Source organism: Eumetopias jubatus, unplaced genomic scaffold, assembly GCF_037043125.1.
Source record: "Eumetopias jubatus isolate StellerSeaLion01/CBP00866 unplaced genomic scaffold, mEumJub1_p1.0 scaffold_9, whole genome shotgun sequence".
NCBI lineage: Eukaryota > Metazoa > Chordata > Mammalia > Carnivora > Otariidae > Eumetopias > Eumetopias jubatus.
The window spans coordinates 32362972-32384260 of NW_028274815.1; the positions used below are offsets into that span (position 1 = coordinate 32362972).

General features: G+C 39.2%; 1 protein-coding gene across 1 annotated transcript in view; it reads right to left on the reverse strand.

The window, feature by feature from the left end:
* Positions 1–16859, reverse strand: part of CDKL4 (cyclin dependent kinase like 4) — a 33027-nt gene extending 16168 nt beyond the window's left edge. Inside the window, exons 1-3 of the mRNA XM_028117242.2 lie at positions 16692–16859; positions 13357–13478; positions 1384–1456 (exon numbers count right to left, since the gene is read on the reverse strand). Coding sequence (XP_027973043.1) covers positions 1384–1456; positions 13357–13478; positions 16692–16859 — 363 coding nt within the window. The remainder of the gene's footprint in view (positions 1–1383; positions 1457–13356; positions 13479–16691) is intronic.
* Positions 16860–21289: the final 4430 nt, after the last annotated feature.

A 21289-nucleotide genomic window follows, 5' to 3' on the forward strand; every position in this document is an offset into this window, starting at 1 on the left:
GCATCAAAATTTATCATATGGTAGTCTGTATCCTTGCCTAGGCACTGCCTCTGTCTAGGCACCAACTCAAAAGGTCTAGAGTTATTTTTTAAAAACTGTCATTATAGCAAAAGTTCCCAGAGGCCAAAATAAGGAAGCTCCCAGTGGCCCAAGATGGGGTAATTTGAACATCAGAGAGAACTATCATTGCAAAGGATTGAAACACATCAAATATATAAGATCCATAAGTTTGTAATGATGCCTACATTCCCCTAAAACCTTCATTGTTCATTCTTGGAGGTTGCTAAGATACCAACTTATCACTCTGAGTATTGACAAACAAGGGAAATAATCACATCTTTATCTTACTGTATTTTACAGTAGCCAGAGCCTGTGAGGGTAGGTTCTTCTCTATAGAATTCAAATTAATAAATGCAGAAGAAATAATAGAATTTAAAAATCACCATCTTTTAACCCTAATGAAATACTAGATCTAGGCAATCATCATCAATGAAGGCTAAAGCCATCAAGTAAAAAGGTTGACCAGGAAACTCATAGTGGAGAGGATCAAACTAAGCTCCCAAACCCACTTATCTATTTCAAGATGATCAAAAGTGGGACAAGCTGACATAAGCCTCATGATGTTGACACAAGAAGACATGTACAGCATTACATATGAAATATTCTTGCCTGGAAAACTGAACCTGAAATGATCAAGTTTCTAGACACAAATACCAATTTACCGGAAATACAGGTGAAAGAACAAGTTAAATGACACACAGGAAGCAATCAGCCGCAATGATTTCTAGAACACGGTAGTATTCAAAGTGTGATTCTTGGACCAGCAGCTTCAGTATTAACCAGGCAAATGTTAGAAATGCAAATTCTTGGTGCCCTACCCTGGACCTATGGAATCAGAAACTCTGGGGGTGGGCCCAGAAGACTGTATTGTAATAAGCCCTCCAGGGGGGTTGATGCATGCTCAAGTTTGAGAACTATGGGTCTAAAAAACTAATGCTAAAATTTTTTTTAAAGGGATAGTGGAAGGGGGCCTCTTAAAGAATAAAAGACTCAAAAAACATAAAAACAAAACCAAATCAAGTGCCATGGGGAGTTACACCACTGCTATCCAGCAAACTTATTTAACCCAGTTTAAAAATGATCACAGGAATCACCAGTAGGATGGCAAAAAGAACACTGAGTTTACACAAGCTTTTAATTCTTAAGGAATTAAAAATTTGGAATGGAATTCAAATGGAAATTTGAAAAAAAAAAGCCATGGATTACATTTCCCATATTATGTGACTTTCTTCCTTTCCTTCCATCTTTAGCTCTTTAAGGCGATCCCTGAGCTATTTAGAAGAAAAGAAGAAATTAACAAATATGTTGGAAAATGTTACTTACGTTATGTTTATGACAGAAATTAAGAGCTTGAAGTGTTTGCCATAATACACTTTTGATCACTCCATCAGCAACTCTGGGGGAAAGAAAATTAAAAAGGAAATGAAAACTCCTAAGATGGGGGAGTCAGGAGAGGGAGCTGGGAACAGAAAGGGAGTGGGTAGGGCTTGCCGTGGCCAACAAACATGGTGCAAAAGGTGTGCTGGAGATAGCTTTTTGAACGTGTTCATGAAAATTGCTTTACTATGTAGTTTTCATTATAGATAATTTTCTTTTGTCATTTGAAAATTTTAGATCTGTAGCAACGGTATATGCTTGTCACAACAATCCAAACAGTATCGCAAAGTAAAGGAATAGAAAGTGTTGACTCAAAACTTGCTACCCCAAACTAATTGCTGTAGTGCACAGTGGTTTCTCTTCCAGCACCTTTGTTTCTTTCCCTCTCTCTGCATTCACTTTTTTTTCCTCTGCATTTACTTTTTAACTTTAGTTTTTTTTTTTTTTTTAGAGAGGGGGAGAGAGAGGAGGATTGGGGGAGGGGGAGAGGGAGAGGGAGATTCTTAAGCAGCTCCATGCCCAGCGCAGAGCCCAATGTGGAGCTCAATCTCATGACCCTGAGATCATGATCTGAGCCGAAATCAAGAGTCAGATGCTTAAGAGACTGAGCCACACAGGTGCCCCTTTAATTTTAAATAAATGCATTCATATGGCTCAAAATTTTAAAAATATAAAAGTATATCCATGAAGAACTCTTTCTCATACCTGGCTAGTCACACATTTCATTCTCTGCAACTACTCCCTCCTCTTTCAGGAAGCTTGTATGCATAGAGGTACAAATACTAATGCGTTCACATCTATTTCGTGGTCTCATTATATGGATGTGTCATAATTTACTTAGTTAGTTCCCATTGGTGAGCAATTAGGTTGACTCGATTTTATTCCTAGAAAGAACATTTCAATGAATATCTGTAATCATCCATCTCACTGCAATTATTTTTTTAAGGCAAGTTCTAGAAGTGGGACTTCTAGGACCAATGGTAGGCACATGTTACATTTTGATCCTGCAGACATGACCTTCAGATAGACCTAAAACCTGGTTTTGCAGGAGGAAAGGCATACTTGAAGACTGACTTCCAGCAGTTATGGTGGTAAACACACTCGAGTACATGCTGTAATTGTGTAACAGTTTCTTACACCTGGTGAGCAGGCAGGTGAGCAGCCAGGGGAGGCCAGGGAGAACACAGGTCCCATGAGAATGAGAGGCTGGATGCTTCTTGTCCCTGTAGGATCCTGGAAATACTGGAAGGTATTTTCCATTGCAGAATTGGGGATCTGGGCAACTCACATTTTGTCTGGGAGTAGTCTACTTTGTGTAACCATCTCTATAAATTATAGCAATTACATTCCCTTTAACTTTCTGTTGATGTCTTTCCATGGCTCACATCACTGTCCCATGCATATTGCCCACCAAACATCTGTGCGTTCAAGTCCCTATCTCCTCATTGTCTTGCCAACACCCAGTTTTGCCAATGTTATGTTTGCCAAAATGTGGTTAAACTAAAAAGATAGCTCATTTTGGTTTTCATTGGCATTTCGTTAACTATTAGTGACTTTTGTTTTCACATGATTATTGGACATTACATGTCTTCTTTTGAGTATTTCCTGTTAATGGCCTTTGTGTCTTTTTTGACTGGCCTGTTTACCTTTTTTAAAATTGAATCACAGGCGCCTGGGTGGCTCAATTGGTTAAGTGACTGCCTTCAGCTTCGGTCATGGGATCGAGCCCCGCATTGGGCTCCCTGTTCCTTGGGAAGCCTGCTTCTCCCTCTCCCACTTCCCCTGCTTGTGTTCCCTCTCTCTCTGTCTCTCTCTCTGTCAAATAAATAAATAAAATCTTCTTAAAAAAAATAAAACAAAATTGATTCATGAAGACTCAATATATACTGGAGTGTGCATATGTGCTGCAAATATTTTTATCCGTGTGTTGTTTGTTTCTCAACCCTCTTCGTGGGGATGGGGTGGCTGTTTGCATAGTTTCAAAAATCTGAGACACAAGATGTCTTTTCCTGTCTACTTGTAAGACTTTTTTAATTAAAAAATTTAAAATGATCGAATATTCCAAACATACCCATTACTTGGCCTTAATGTTTTATCATACTTGGAAATTTAAATCATATGTTTAGATCACTTTTAAAAACTAAACTCATCCTGCAGATGTTGTGGACCTTACAGAGGGATGGGACAGCCTCTGTATGACTCAGGCATCGAACCAGCTACAAGACCTCACCATGCAAAGCTGCGGTACGTGCCGAGAAAGAGCAACAAATGCATGGAGGTATTTTTCTCAGGGCAGTTTTCTAACTTCAGGTCACAATTATGACGGCACATTCTTGATATCCATGGTCTGGTGGCAGCCCTTTGACTCCAACTCTTCTAATAAGTATTATTAATATTGTGAAAGCCCCTAATTCTCAATGTTAAATTCCATTCTGCTGGAAGTGTCTAGAGCCATCTCTATTTCCTGCACTGAATTCTTTTTTTTTTTAAGTTGTTTTTCTTTTATTTCTTTGACAGAGAGAGACAGCAAGAGAGGGAACACAAGCAGGGGGAGTGGGAGAGGGAGAAGCAGGCTTCCCGCTGAGCAGGGAGCCCGACGCAGGGCTTGATCCAAGGACCCTGGGATCATGACCTGAGCTGAAGGCAGACTCTTAACTGACTGAGCCACGCAGTTGCCGCCTACCCTGAATTCTGATATAAGCTGATCTTTCTCCCCTCTTTGCCTAGAGCCATGCCAGAGACAACACTGCTTAAAGGTTTTTATAAGAGACAGGAAGAACAGTACAGCCATTTTGAGCCCTATGAGGCAGGGTTCAAATCCCATCTGCACCACTTCCAAGTTTTAGAAGCCCAGGCAAGTTATTTGTGCCTGCAGTTTTCCTCATGTATAAAAATAGAACAGTGTTACGTAAGTTTATTAGGAAGACTATCTCCTAAGAGTCTGGGCTTTCATATCTCCATAGGTTTAGGATGAGGGTCTGAGATCAGGTGAGGTCAGTGGATGGGCCAGAGACCCTGTAGAAAGAAGAGCCCCAAGAGAACAGCAAGAGGCCCCGAAGTGAGAAGGAACAGGGAGGGTAGGAGAAACAATTAGGAGGCCAGTGTGGTCAAAGATGAGTGAAGAAGTTGGTGAGGCTGTCAGGGGCCAAATTGCCAAGGGCCTTAGAGATGTGGGTAATTAGTTTGGATTTTACTCTAAGCCTAAAGGAAAGTCATTGAAAGGACTCAAGAAGGCCAATGGTATAATATGGAGAGTGGATTTCTGTGGTCAGAGTGGAGACAGGGAGGTTGATGAGGGGGCAGATTTAATAATGCAGGTGAGATCTGGTGATGTTGGTCAGAGAGGTGGCGGTGGAGGGAAGGGAAATGGACATCAGGCCTTGCAAGGGCCTGCAAGAGAAACACGTAGACACGGAATGCTGGGCCCCTGCAGGGACGGGGAATCAAGTCCTGGAATCGGGAAACAAGATAGGGGCGAGGGTTCAGAGACTGGTGGAACTGAGGTTTCTAGCGCTGATAACATGGATCCAGGCACGAACGAATGCTGTAGCAAAGTCCTTAGCTCTTGCTGTGGAAGAGGAACGTTTGTTTCGTGGCATCTCATGGGAATGGGTCATGGCTCTGCTCGAAACAGAACAGCTCTGACTCCGAGAAGGCAGGTTCCATCATAGGCAACACAGCATATGTACAAAATACCAGCGGCAAACACATACCACCGATCTTACAAAAAGAAGATAGTTATCGGAGAGAAGACAGATTCGCACAGGGCTCATTCCAGAAAGATAGAGGATTGCAACAGGATTCAGCAATGTTTCAAAGTGCTTTGAGGTGAAATAAAACCTTCAGAAGAAGTCAGCTAACACTCGGTGTTTAAATATTATAGGCTGGGTAAGGGCAGAGACAAATACTGCAAGGCATAGTGAAGGCCTGAGAGCAAAAACTAGACATCCTAGCTCAAGACTGAAGAAGGGTGTCACGAGGGGGGAATGCCGACTCGATTGCTGGGGGACTGGCTCTCTCCGTCACTCAAAGGGGTCCTGCTGTGGACATCAGGACTCAACAGCTTTGCTTTAATTCCTTATATAACTTCACAGGGGGAAAACCTGAGTTCACTGTCAGTACCTGAGACTAAATGAGTCCTCAGTCAACGTTTGCTATCCGAGACTACAAGCCCATCTTGACTCCGGTCTGCCATCCCCTTCACACCACCACTTCGGTTAACCTCCTCCCGTATTCCCATAGATACTTCACCCTGGCCCCAGTGGTTTCCACCATTCTCTGAGCATGCCCGGCTTGTTTGTGCTTCCAGATCTTTGTGTTTATTGTTCATTCTCCTCCCCTCCCTGTGCTTTCCTTCCATTCAGGGACTTTGTCTCATTCACTACTGTGGCTCTGGGGCCTCAATGGTACCTGGTATCTAGTAGGTACTTAACTAAGCTTGTTTCTCTGGCACTCTCGGAAATTTTATAAACTAGCACCCTGTCATAAGTCCCTTTCTGCTTAAACCAGCTGGAGTGAATTCTGTTGTTGAACCCTGACCAGTTCAGAATACGCTACCAGAAGTGGATGTGGGCCACAGACCAAGGCCTTGGGAATTTGGGGATTGGCTATCTGATTTAATCGGGTCTAAAGGCAGGAGAACCTGATTACCATTAGTGACTGGACTAGCTGGTAGATGGGTACCGAGATGCAACAGTTGTTAAATCATCACCTGTGGTCATCTGGAATAAAATGCCTATTCAAGGCAAGCCTTTGCCTGAGTGTGACAGAATAATACGGGAAACATAAATAATACAAAACAAGTGGGGCGGGTTGGCTCTAACTTCATGAGAAATTTTTATAAAGGACAGGGATAAGGCTTTAATATCTTCATTCAAGGGAATTAGGAAACCAGAAGTTTCAGTGCTTGCACTAAAAGAACCTGTTATTACTTGTATCTTTAGGACTCACTTCATGGATCTATAGGAATAACATGAAATGACTGAAGAATCAAACACGGAGAATAATCCTGCAGGATGCTAAGTGACAACATAGATTTAACTTACGTGAAGTTAATTTCTCAGTTATAATTAACTGAGAAAGAGCTACCTATACTTCAAGAATTGAAATGTGGCACTCAGGAGTATTCATATAATTAAGAGCACCCTAACTTCCTACCAAACATCCCGTGTCAGGCAAACTAGCCCCCAAACTCATATGATGAGGCTGGTTTTGCCTTGACGAGAACCCTCTAATGTTCTCACTTGAGGTAGCTGTGTTGCATGGGGATGCCAATTCTTCTCAGACCTTGAGAGGTGCCCAAACCTTAACTAAAGTCAGAGTTCAGCATATCCCACAGGGCCTGTTACAAAGTCAAACAGAGGAAAAGGTTTACACAGCAAAAGAACTATAAGATCTTGCTAATTTACAATGGGGAATGCCTGTGAGCATGGATTTCACTGATGTAGGACCAGAGGGGAAGAATCAGAATTTTCAACTGGGCCGATTATAACAATACGGGCACACTTAGTAGAGATTCCAGTTTCACCAGATGACCTGGAGCAGCTAGGAATGCTGATTGCTAAACTGGTTGATTAAAACCTGGCTAAAGGATTGCCTATGGCAATTGAAGTTGAACGCCAGAAATTCATTAGTAAAATGAGGAGGAGGAGATCCAAAGATCTGAGGCGATAGGAGTGTTGGAGAGGATTTTTCATATGCAACATACTCATCTACCTCCCAACTGTGCCTCCCCAAAGTCCATAATGGCAGCGCCAAGCTGTGCTCTTCCCCAAATGTGCAGTGGGCTTCCGGTTTTCTATTTTGGTCAAGAAGCAGCAGCATGCCAGCCCTTCTACTGGGCTCTTCCTACCACAGTGTTCACTCTGTGGACCAGTCAGCTGGCTCTTTCTGCATCTGCTAGAGTATCTGTCTCAATTATCCAGCTAGGAAATGGGGAAATAATCTCAAGGATGGATCTGTGGACCTACCAGGACTACCAGGAGATGGCTTTGAGTCAAGATTGCATTCACCCCCAGACTTACTGCTTCCTGCTCCCCATCCCCTCCAAACTGACTGCAGGGGCTTTCAAGGTCATTGGTGACTGGTTTTCCCTCAGAGACTTGTCTATTAATTCCTGAAAGATAGGGTATTTCTCTTTTCCCAGTGCCCGACTGTCCTGGTAAACGGCTACAGACTACTTTGGGGGCAGGTTAAGAGGAAGAATTAAGAACAGATGTGTGATGTTTTTGTAGGGCATTCCTCAAGAAAAGCCATCTTCCCTTTAGTCACAGGCCCTGGTTCTGTGAACTGGCTATTGTGGTGACTCAAGTCAAGCCTCTACACCAATTTTTATTGAAAAATAGAACCTTAGTGATCGTCCCATCTATTTTGGTTCGAGAGAACCTATGGTCAATTAATTTTGATCATCACTACGGCTCTGTTGCCTGTTACAATTCTGGAAATGAAGAACTACCACTTGGCCTCTCGTCCAGGGATCCAGTGATCCCTACTGAAATCAGGAAGCCATTTCAAAGAAAGGATCTCCCCGCTCCATTATCTGGGACATGATGCTTGTGCAACACTCACCAATGTATTTCTTGTTACTCATGATTCACGGCCATCTTTCCAACAAACCACACCCTGTCTTATGGGAAATTTTCTATGAACAGTTAATTGAGAAATTCAAACCTTTTATATGTCAATTATACCTCAATAAAGCTAAAGTTAAAAAAAAAAAAAGAAATTGAAGCCTGACTCATGAATGTGCATAATGTGTTCCTATCAGCCAGAAGGGGAGTGGACAGCTGTCGTTTTGTAAACCTGCTCATAGTTTTCTAACACTATAACCACTTATAACCATCCCTTTGTATTTCAGATTCCTCATTAGATCCTAAGCTTCTTGAAGGCAGGATTATTCCGTTACACATCGTGCAACGGGAAGGAAAATCCTTCCTCTGGCAGGGAGGCAATTTCTATCCCAACAGCAATTAACTTACCCATTGTACTTAGTGTAGAACACAGAAGGGTCTTAGAGAAAGGGGAATAGATTGTTTTAAGTTTAATCAGGTGATGCCAATTTCAGCTGCCTCACATACATGTAGTTTCTTTACTTGAGCAAATCCAACAGTCTCAGTACTTAGTATTGATGCAGCTATTGATCTAACAAGTGTTTTCTCTATCCAAAAAGTAGAGGACATCAAAGGCTTCATTTGGCAGAGGAAGCAGTACACTTTCACCATCTTAGTGTGAAGTCAGCTCTTCTTAATGATATAAGTTAGTACTCGGGTCTCTTGATCATCAGCTCACCATCCCACAGCTCATCCCACATGTCCCCTCTGTTGATTGCCTCATATCCACACACCAGTTAATTCTCCAAACTGTGAATTTACCCTAATAAACAATGGCTCAAATAGGGTTGGTATGTATGCGGTCTGGTTGTTTACCTCTGTTTGCTATTCGCTGGTTTTACATTCTTTTGGCTGTTATTTAAGTAGGTTTTAGGAAGGGAGTGAAGGTAGATGGATGTTTTAAATTAATCACTGTTATGTGGAAGTACCCAGCATTTCATAAAAAGACTGGCGTGTTTTGCATTGTTCCTAGTTGCATTCCCCTATGTAGATCCAAGTCTCAGGGTGGACCCAAAGCACGTGTATACACTGGCATTGCTAAATACACTTATAAGACTTAAAAGAGTGGAAAGTAGGTAGTTCAGTGATCCCTGTGGGGATGCCTGGCTAGCTCAGTTGGAAGAGTGTGAGACTCGATCTCAGGGTCATGAGCCCCATATTGGGTATAGGGATTACTTAAAAAAAAAAAACAAAAAAAAAAAAAACGAGAAACTTAGAGATATCCTTGTGGTTGCTAAATACATACTGAATGAGAGGTTGCCTGTATATGCTTTGCTCCTTCTTTCTGCACATTCCTCCAAGACTGTCCATCTGGCCAACCCTTCCCTTTGTAAAGTCTCAGCCTAAACCCTTCCTTCTCTGCAGATACTTCCCTGATTCTCCGGGACTGGCAGATGTTGCAGTTGTACCAACATTAACCCAATCAGCATTGCCATTTGTAACTGCTACTCTGAATGTCTCTTCATTCGATTTTAAGCTTCTTGAAGGCAGGATTGTGCCACTATATCTTTGTACCCTCTGCACCAGCAGAAGTACTCAATAAAATACTCCTGAAGTGAATGAAAGAATGCTGTACACTGAGGAAGTTATTAAGATGAATTAGATATGAATTCTGCACTCAAAATACAACCCAGTAAGAGAATGCACATAAAAACACATAAGGCAGAAGTACCAAGTACCATAACAAGGATAAAAATCAAACCCTGTGGGGGAGGGAGGTGGGAGGATGGGTTAGCCTGGTGATGGGTATTAAAGAGGGCACGTTCTGCGTGGAGCACTGGGTATTATGCACAAACAATGAATCATGGAACACTACATTAAAAACTAATGATGTAATGTATGGTGATTAACATAACAATAAAAATTTTAAAAAATCAAACTCTGTGGCTATGCAAAGGAGGGAAGCAATTCCACCCAGGTGGAGGAATCTCTGAGATGTTGAGAATATCTAGGATTTCCCATTTTATTTATTTTTAAAAGATTTTATTTTATTTTTTTAAAGAATTTATTTGTTTATTTGACAGAGACACAGCGAGAGAGGGAACACAAGCAGGGGGAATGGGAGAGGGAGGAGCAGGCTTCCCGCAGAGCAGGGAGCCCAACGAGGGGCTCGATCCCAGGACCCCGGGATCATGACCTGAGCCGAAAGCAGATGCTTAACGACTGAGCCACCCAGGTGCCCCTAAAGATTTTTAAGTAATCTCTACACCCGACATGGGGCTCAAACTTACAACCCCCAGATCAAGAGTCACACGCTCTTCCACCTAAGCCAGCCAGGTACCCCTAGGATTTCCCATTGTCAAGATGCTGATAGAGATAGGGAAAGTGGAATAAGTTAGAATATTCCAGGTTAAAGGAAGACTACCAGCTAAGTTCCACAAGCAGGAAGGCTTATGGTACATAGAGAGAAGAGAAAGATGGTTAGTTCAACTAAACAGGTATGTGTATTGTGTGTATTGTATGTTTTATTTTCAGGGCCTTGAATAATACATGAAGTTTACATTTCTAACTTTATGAAAATGTACATTAATTTATAAATTAACTTACAGGATGGCTGAACAATCTGTCCTCTAAGCCAATACAAATCTTATTTAACTCATAATAAAGTTGAACTATGAATTAATTTATCATGTAAACTGGTTTTTAAATTTTTATTGTAAAAGTAAAATATGTGCTTTTGCTGGGATATTGGGACAAATTCAAAATAAATTTCAATTACACTGAACATTCTAACTTCATTTTTTTCACATACCATTTCATGAACATGTCCCCAGGGCATGAATTATTCTACAGCTTCCTTTTTAATGGGTTGGATACATAGTGTTCCATCATATGCATATAGCAAAGTGCATTGAGTCAAATCTTTACTATTGGAAAATTAGGTCAGTCCCAATTTTTTGTTGTTGTAAATAATGATGTGTTGAACACTTATGTATAACTTTTTGCACCTGATTATTATAAATTTCTCTAAATGGAATGTCTTAGTCAAAGGATTAAAACCACTTAAAGAATTTTCATACATACTGCTAAATTTCCATTCTAATTATATACTCTCTCCAGCTATGAATGAGGGTGCCTGATTCCCGACTTTAACAATGCTAGGCATTTTGGTTTTTCAAAATTCTTTGCCAATTTGATCGGCAAGAAATGATACCTTAAATTTTTTAATTTTTCTGATTAATAGGGAGGATAAACATATTCTCCGAGGTGTATTTGTCATTTCCTCCCTCTTTTTCATGATTTGCTTTTTCATGTAGGAATTGCATGTAAGTTATATAAAGTTAGGCAACTTTTTTGTATGTTCTGTTTACTGCTATATCCTTAGCACCTAGCTGGGCAACAGTAGGATTCTACTCAAGTATTTTTGAATGAATATATTTTCTTTCTTTCTTTTTTTTAAAAGACTGTATTTATTTATTTGACAGAGAGAGACACAGCGAGAGAGGGAACACAAGCAGAGGGATAGGGAGAAGCAGGCTTCCCACTGAGCAGGGAGCCCGATGTGGGGCTTGATCCCAGGACCCTGGGATCATGACCCGAGCCGAAGGCAGACACTTAACAACTGAGCCACCCAGGCGCGCCAAATGAATATATTTTCTAACTGGGTGTTAATCTTTGAAAACATTTGATTTGTAAAATCTGCAAATGAAATGATATTAATTCTTCATCTGCCAAACAAATTACCTAACTTGCCACTTCTTTTTTAGTTTTGTTTATGGTACTTTTTGTCAAAGGGAATCTCTAAAACTAATTGATTTAATATTTGGCAGTTAAAGTCCCTTTTCTTCTTTTAAAAAACTTTGATTTAGATAACTTGATTTTCAAGTTATAAAATCCCATTGGCATTCTGATTAGATTTTTGTGCAATAAATAAATAAATTGGGGGAGAAATATCTTTATAATAATGAATATTTCCATTCAGAAATATATGTTCATTTAAAAAAAATCATTTATGTACCTCAGTTAAGTTTTGTAAGTTGTCTTTATGTAGAGTCTGAACAATTCTTTTTATCTTTAATTCTAAACTTTTTTGTTGTTGGTATTTGAATGAGATCCTCTCCACTAGATTTTCTAGAGTGCTGACTGATACAAGAGCTGTTAATTTTTGTGTGTGGAGTTCGGAGGGCTGTAGTCATTATACTGAATTCCACTGGTTATAATGACTCTTTAGGCAATTCTCTTAGATTTTGTAGAATATTATCATCCAGATAAAGATGATTTAATCTTGCTTCCAAAGTTATACATTCTATTTGTTTACATTGGCTAGAGCTCTCAGAACAATGTTACATTATAGTGGTGACAACTGACTTCCTTGTTTCTCATTTTAACAGTGGTTCCTCTAGCATGGAGGATAAAGTTAGCTGTTGATTTGAAGAGGGGGGTGTGTGTGTGTGTGTGTGTGTGTGTGTGCACGCGCATGTGTTACAGAGGTATCTGAATCCTAGTTTGCTAAGGTTTTTTTTTTTTAATAACCAGGAAAGGACCTTGAATTATCAACTGCCTTTGCAAATTTTATCAACCACATGTATTTTTTTTCTCCTTTAACCTGTTAGTGAATTTTATGAATTCTAATATTGAACCATGGTTCATTCCTTGAATTCAGAGGGCATACCTCATTTTATTGCCCTTCACTTTATTGTGCTTTGCTTTACGTTTCACAGACATTGTGTTTTTTACAAATTGGAAGTTTGTGGGAACCCCATGTAGAGCAAGTCTACTTGTGCCATTTTTCCGATAGCATTTGCTCACCTGAGTCTCTGTGTTTGGTAATTCTCATATTTCAAACTTTTTCATTATTATTATATTTTATGCTGATCTGCAATCAGCAATTATGACTTGCTGAAAGTTCAGGTGATAGTATTTTTAAAGCAATATGATATTTTAAAATTAAGGTATGTACAATTGTTTTTTAGACATAATGCTGTCATATACTTAATAGACTACAATATAGTGTAAACATACCTTTTACATGTACTAGGAAACCAAAAAATTCATTTGACTCACTTTATTACAATATTTGCTTTATTGCAGTGATCTGGAACCAAATCTGCAATATCTTTGCCTGTACATAAGTTAGCCTTGAAATGCACTGTGATTTATATTTGCAGTTGATTTGTCTTCCTAAATATTTTTACTCTAGGTTAATATTTATTTCCCTCTGAGCACATCCTAACTAAGATGGGAGAGGGGTAGCCAGCAGATGCACCTTGGCAGAAAGAGGAGTGTGTTTCAGATCTGAAATTTGCCACAGTTAATCCCACATATAATGAAATGAATGGCCACATAGAGCCTCAGTTTCCAGATTACTTACCCTTTGGGGTTTCTTTCCAGCTCATTTAAAAGTGTGTGATCACAGTATTCAAAAACTAAATGCATTTTCCTTTTTCTCCTGAACACCTCAATGAGGTTCACAAGGTTTGGGTGTTTTAATTGCTGCAAAAGAATTGAAATACAAAGTTTGGTTATTTGTTTCTCCTGACAGTTTCTCCCCAGATCCCTCACAATTTATACAACAGAAGGCCTTGTTTATCATTCTCTGTGCATCTCTTGTGGATAATTTTATTAAGGTTACTCACAAGAGAAACTACTTTAAGGTTGAAGAAAAAAAGAAGACAGTTTTCTTCTTCTTCTAATGTACCTGTAACAGATGGTAATTAAACTGCCTGAATCTCTCCAGAGATAGCAAATAAAGTACACAACATAAAATACTGGACACTGATACCATAAATATTTTATGGATTTTGTGAAAATTCTAAATATCCAAGTCATAAAGGAACCTGGATAAAAGACAGAGGAGATGGAATTATTGAGTAAAAGGTTATAAAAAATTATCAATCTCCATTTAGCTTGCATATTGCCATGCATTTAATATAAATGTCAGCTAGATTTATTTTTAAAAGATTTTATTTATTTATTTGACAGAGAGAGACACAGTGAGAGAGGGAACACAAGCAGGGGGAATGGGAGAGAGAGAAGCAGGCTTCCTGCGGAGCGGGGAGCCCAACAAGGGGCTCGATCCCAGGACCCCGGGATCACGACCTGAGCCAAAGGCAGATACTTAACGACTGAGCCACCCAGGCGCCCCAATGTCAGCTAGATTTAAACAGTCTGAATTTTAGTGTTGGCTCTCAGAAATACTAGATCCCAACTTTCAAATCTGATTAAACTTCCTATTGTAGGAGTCCCCACGGTGTTTTTAATTTATCATGTTTTCAGCTCTGTTCTTTGGTTCTATTGTTTTCTCTTATGCTTAGATGTTTTATGTGTTAAATTCTATCTCAAGCTGAAGCATTTCACAACGCAGCCTCTGTTTAATGTTGTAAACCAGAGGAAAAATTCTAATTAAGATAACCCATCATAGAGTAACTATGTAATTTATCATCCCATCATGGTAAGGAATATAAGACAAGACTGTCCCAGGAAAACAGGCAGATACGGTTACTCTGCCTATAACTAGGGTGACCATATAATTAAGCACACAAACCAGGATGCTTTTGAAAGACGGTGCTAACCAGACTGGACTCCTGGACAAAAGCTATAAACCAGGATATCTGATCACTCCCACTTACATATAACTCATCTTCCCTGTTGTTTTCCCAGTATATTAGATACATCACTTGTCAAACCCTATGCCACTTACTCAGAGAGATACCTATATAGAGGAAACACAGGATTTTGTATATAGCAGGAGCTGAAGAAATATTTTGCAGGCCCAAGAGCGATAGCATCCTCTACTTCAGTATCTGTAAGCATGGTTTGAGGGGGAAAAAAAAATCACCCTGCAACTATGTGCTCAACAGTTTGGGAAAAAGGACTCTATTACATATTAAAAATATGTCTAAATATGTCTAAGGCACAAAATCAATTTGCCATTGCCTGAAAGAGCAGAGAGGCAGAGTGGAGGAAACAGGCCACACAGGTAAGCCAGCTTTGTGCGACACTGAAAGCCACGCAATGGAAGGAAAACAGTGGCTTTGCCAGGAGAGTAAGGGATTCATAGAAGCTAACATGGTCGAATCTGTCTTTGGGTAGATAAGCAATTTATATCCCCTTTGCAAAGGAAATTAACTTAGGTCAGAAAAACAGTGACTTGTATAAGTAACATAGGCAATAAGGAGGACAAAAATCAAATCACATTTAAGTAACAGGAGGATGTGAGGAAGGTAAGGTAAGTTTATTGTGGAAGGAATCTGCTCCGGGCCTGCGGGGGGGACAACATATCGAAACTGGCAAGAAGTACATCATGAGAACCATCCCCAGACACCAAGCTGAGGTGGGATCTGGCTACTTCTTACCTGAAAGTCCATTCTTAAATTTGGGCATTGTGGCCCAGGAGGTACTACCTGAGCGTTAACCTTCATTGCAGACATGAGGAGGAGGGAGGTGGTGGATAAAAAGCATTACTTTTATTAGACAACAACTCGCAGTCCATTCCGACACACCCTGTAAGCTTAGCTCTGTGACAAAGCCGGCTGGCTAACCAGCGCCCTCTGCCGGCTGTGAGGTAACAGTGACCCGGTTTTTACAATGGATGTAATCTTGAAAACTCCGTGTGTATTAACTTGTATTTTAAACTATTAATAGTTTGAGGAAAACTGCTGTAAATAATACTTCAAAGGACAGATAATATGATAATTATTATATTCCTCTAAAACTGATTTCTGGGGTTTTCCTAAAAAAAGATGACCCGTGTCAAAAGTAAACGTCAAAAAAAAAAGTAAACGTCAGCTGTGCGTTCTTGAGGAAATCACTTTTATTACTCAAAGTATGGTCTAGCAAGCACCGTCTGTACCATTGGGGAGTTTGCTGGAAATGCTGAATCTCAGGCTGACCACGGACCTTTGACTCAGAATTTTGTGTTTTAGCAAAGTCACCTGGGGAATTCCCACATTAATGTTTGAGAAGTGCTGTCCTGTGCCTCAGTTTCCTCTCTGATAAGATAAGGATGCTGGATGGGAAGCATCCCTAAGTTCTTTTATGGTTCTAAAACCAGAGAGTTGTAGGATAGGAAAACATTTACATTGAAGACTTATGAATCTTACATGTCAAATCCTTTCAGAGTAAAAACAACTTTAGGGGTGTCTGGCTGGCTCAGTTTGTAGAGCATGTGATTTGATCTCTGGGTCCTGAGTTCAAGCCCCACGTTGGGCATAGAGTTTATTAAAAAAAAAAAAAAGCTAACAAAGTCTTTGTGGAAAATGTGTATACATAGCTGGGGCAGATGCTAAATATGCCTGAGAACCAGCAGAGAGCAGGAAGGACCACCCCATATCGATGCCTACAGCGGCACGGGTCCAGTCCTGTGGGCTCCTGTGCCAGGAGATGTTCTTTCAGTTGCTGGTTTGTGGGGAGAAGGATTTGGGAGGGGTGTAAGGCAGAGAAAGGCCAAGGCTGGGGGAGGGGGGGTAAACACTGGGCCAAAGGACTTAGGTCAGTGGATATTTACCAACCAGAATGGAAGTACTTCAATATCAGAACTGCCAAAAGTCCAAAGTAATAATTTATTTTCCATAGTTGCTGATACCAAGAAATTAAGTCCAATGAGGAAAAAAAAAATCACTTTGAAATTCATTCATATTGTAATGTTGGTATACATATTTCATCCAATACCGTGATGTTATAGATATACAGAGAAAGTTAACCTACCTTCAACATACGTATTTCTCTTAGTGCTATTTTCTTAACAACTGGATCATCTTCAGATTCCACAAATTTTTTAATAGCTACCACTTGTCCAGAGGTTTTGTTTCTGCATTTGAATACAACCCCATAGGACCCTTCTCCAATCTTAGCTAATTTTTCATACTTTTCCATTATAGTTGAAAGGACTTAAATTACTGTATTGATTGGCTTGCAGCACAATGTTACACCTGGAAAATAAGATGACTCAGCTTAATCAAGTGATCAAGGACAATGTTCTCACAGTCTCATACATAAAACCGATTTACTCAGGATGCCAAAGATTTATTTCCACCAAATAATTTTAAATATACTTAAAAATATTTGAACATTATTTTGGTAATTCTGTTGTCTTAATGTGGTTCTTCCAGCTACTGCAAAGATTTAATATATTTCTTATAATGGGTCTGTGTTTACCTCAGTTGAATTAAAGAATTTGTGGAAAGGAACATTATCTAGTCTATTTTCGTTATCCTCAAGTAAATGATGAAAATATGGTGCTGTAAAATCCAGCTGAAGGAACATTTCATACTCTTGCATTCAGTGTTTATCTTTTCCCTCCTCACCCCTTGGACTAGGGGAACGAGGAAGACGCGAGAACAAGACATGTACAAAGTGCTATACTTCCACCTGGTGGAGAGAAGAAAGAGTAGATGTGGACTGTGGAACAAAGCTGCCATTACAAACAGTGACATCTTTCTGGCGCATCATCTATTGCTCTTGGATTTTATATGTATGAAGGAACAGGTCCTTAAATTCTTAGCTCCCCCCAAAAATAAAAAGCACAAAAAAGAAGACAGGTCTCTCTAATTTTTCATGAATGCTTTCTTTTATCTTCATTTCCATGGAAATATTTAATTTTTCTGTCCTGCCTCACCCACTTGTGAATTTCATGGTGATTGGGATTACATATTAAATAACAAATAAGGCCAACATTATTAAATAAATCAGTCTAGGAATTAAAAATATAAAAATTCGAATAAGTCTCAAAAATCCCACCCCACTTTATCCAGCAGAATCTTAATATAATCTAATAGTGATAATAGTTAGCACTTAAGTAACATTGTCCTATGAAAATTACATCTTATGTGTACAACCATTTTATGAAGTGCTATTTTTATCCAATTATGTGGCTGATAAAACCAAGACAAAATGAAGCTAGTATGAAGTTAGAACCCAGGCAGTCAGGTTCCAGAGATCACAATTTGAATCACTACGCTATACTGCCTCTCAGTTAATTCAAAAGAATGCACAATCCAGGCCTTAGTAATAATAAAATGTCAAGTGAAAGAGTTGACCACTTTATAAATTTCTCATGTTTCAAATGAGTACCCTTTTTCTTTTCTTTTCTTTTCCACTTCACTAACATCTTTTCCATCCACAGATTGTCTCAATGGAGAAAGAAATCATCTACACTTTCTTGCCACCATAGAAATACACAACTGGGAAAAGTGTTTACCTGGGTAAATGACTATTACTAAACTATTCTACAATGCTATATATATATTTTTGGAGATTCTATTCTCTCTCTTATTAAAGGGAGAAAATGGAAGCAAAAACACTTTAAAAACATGGAAAATTCATCACAGATCATGTTCTGAAAACTCTATTAGTTATACTGAATTGTTACATAGATATTATTATCTTAAATGTGTTTAGATACAAACATGCATACATTTGTTCTTTAGCCTAGTTATAGGTGATAGGGAAGAAAACAGTAGATACTAGAAATTTGCTTTAGAAAGTTATTGGTATAAATCTTTGTGAATTTATGAATTTAACCTGCTTGATAAGCCCTATGGTTACTGGAATAAGCTACAAATATGCCAAAAAGCTTAATTATGGTATTTGTCAGTATTATTTTATTTCCCTGTAGGTAGATGATTTGATCTATTGATCTACAATTTTTTCCCCAAATGGCTTCATAGTGATTGAGTTCTCAGACTAATATTTAGATCTCTCAGTCCCATCAATCAAACTTCTGAATATGATAAAATAAAGCACCAGAAAATAGTACTTTATCTGGTAACCTCTCAATAGTATCTGTTTTCTAAAGCCTTTACATGTTCATGGAAGATGAGTCTGAGCATGTAGGCAGGAGTTAGACCAAGGCAGAAATTACTCAAAGGGATTTATGGCTCTAATTCCAGCTTACTAGGACTCTACCTGAGTAAGAAGCAGTAATTCCTAATATCTTACCTGAGGTACAGACCAACTAACTGTTTGATGACTATCTCTACACACATAGAATCATCTCAAAATCGTTTGTATTAAATTAAATGCCTTCTTTCCTATCCTCTACCCCTACCCAAAGTTCTCAGATCTGCTCCACATTATACCTAAATGGCTTGTGAAGACATATATGGTGGAGAACTTTGAGATAGTTGAGGATAATGGTGGCTATCTAAATCAAATCTCCTCACATAGCTTTCTCGCAACTGTAGAAATCAACCAGAACAATAAAACCACATAAATGTAATGCTTCCAAAATAACAGGAAGACAGAGGAATTTACAAACTTAAGTAGAAAAGTAAACTCCAAATTCTGGAAGAGATATCTCTTAAGGTCCCACTATAAGCCTTTGCAGAGAGCAAATACAGGAATGGGGTGGGATCTGGAAAAACTGTGAAGAGAGAAGAGGAAACAAAGAGCCTAAGATAGACTTAAAATCATCCCCCCTCCATCCCCTGAAGAGAAAATACATCACAAGTGCAAAAATATTAAGTGTGTCCTGGTAGATCAGAGTATTTGCCCCAGGGAAGGGACGTAAAAGTCATGGATACTGAGGGGGATCAGTCAGTGTGACACTACTCTTGGGCAAGAGGGAAGGGAGAGACTTATCAATCTCTGTCAGAGACTGGATAGTGAAGGGAAAAAGAAGCAAGAGGGATAAACTTGTGCCCCTGCAAGACAAAAGAGAACCCCAAAACTGAAGGACATGCAAATCTCTTCACCACTAATTAAAAAAAAAGTGCTACTCATTAAAGAAACTGAACTTTGGTACAATGACAGAAAAGAACTCTCTTGAGCTAGGATTACTGTCAATTATTACAAGACAAAACCTGCCCAGGAAATAAAATAGAGAAAAGCAGTCTCCACACAAACCTATTACTGGAAGAAAATAGAAATGAGAATTGGACATTTTCATGGATAAAAATCATACCAAAAAAAAAAACCTAAAAATGAAGCAGAAGAAAACTAATACAACACTCCAAACTAATTTAAATATCTTCTAACATTCATCTGGAGATATGAAAAGCACTTTTTAAAAAAGATTTTATTTATTTGGGAAAGAGAGGAAGAGAAAGCATGAGTGGGGTGGGGAGCAGGGGGAGAGGAAGCAGGCTCCCTGGGGCTCAATCCCAGGACCCCAGGATTATGACCTGAGCTGAAGTCAGAGCTTAACTGACTGAGCCACCCAGGTACCCCATGAAAAGCCACTTTGAATCAGAAATTCAAATAAGACTAGAAGTGAAAAGGAAGAAGGGAGGGAGGGAGGAAGGAAGGGAAGGAAGGAAGGAAGACAGTTGACTGAACTCAGGAAAGAAACAAAAGAAAAAGACAAAAAATTATTTCACAGATAAAGGCTAAAAAAACACAAGATGCCAATGAAAATTTAATAAGTAGAATTTTAAAAAGGCAGAACAACAATTAAGAGAATAAAAATGAGAAAAAAAGTAGGAAAGTTTAGAGAGAAAGTGGTTGAAATGGAAGACAGGCAAAGAAGACCAAACATGTTCAGAGACCCAACTAGAGTCTCTGAAGAAAACAAAACAGTGGAACAGAACCAATAATTGAAACTATAAACTATGAAATTTTTCTGGCAACAAAATAAGATCGGAGTATACATATTGAAAAGGCCCATCAGTAGTTGGGAAAACTGAATCAGAACAATCGACTCAAAGATGTATCTGAATAAAACTATCAAAGAAAATACTCTCATAGCCTGCAGGCATAAAGACTAAACTGAAGTGTAGGAGAATGAGAGTGACATCAAATTTGTCAAGAGAACACACCATGCAACATAAAAATATAGCAGCCTTTTGAAGAAATTCAAGAGAAGAAAGTGAAAGCCAGGATTTTACACTCAACCAAGATGTCCTTCAAGTAGCAAAGTTATAGACAGATACAGTTTGAAATATGCAGGACCTCCAGGAATACTGTATTCATGAACCTTCTCAAAGAATCTACAAGGCGATAACTTTCACCCAAGAGCTGACTGAGAAAACTTCAGGAAGAGATCTACAGTAAGCATTTAATATATTTAATTGAAGACTATAGCAAAGGTGAGGAGAAGAGTGGAAGAATAACATAAACGTTAGAAATGCTGACAGTGTAGAAAATAATGCAATTAAAAATATGTTTGGGCGCCTGGGTGGCTCAGTCGTTAGGCGTCTGCCTTCGGCTCAGGTCATGATCCCAGGGTCCTGGGATCGAGCCCCACATCGGGCTCCCTGCTCAGCGGGAGGCCTGCTTCTCCCTCTCCCATTCCCCCTGCTTGTGTTCCTGCTCTCGCTGTCTCTCTGTCAAATAAATAAATAAAATCTTTAAAAAAAAATGTTTAA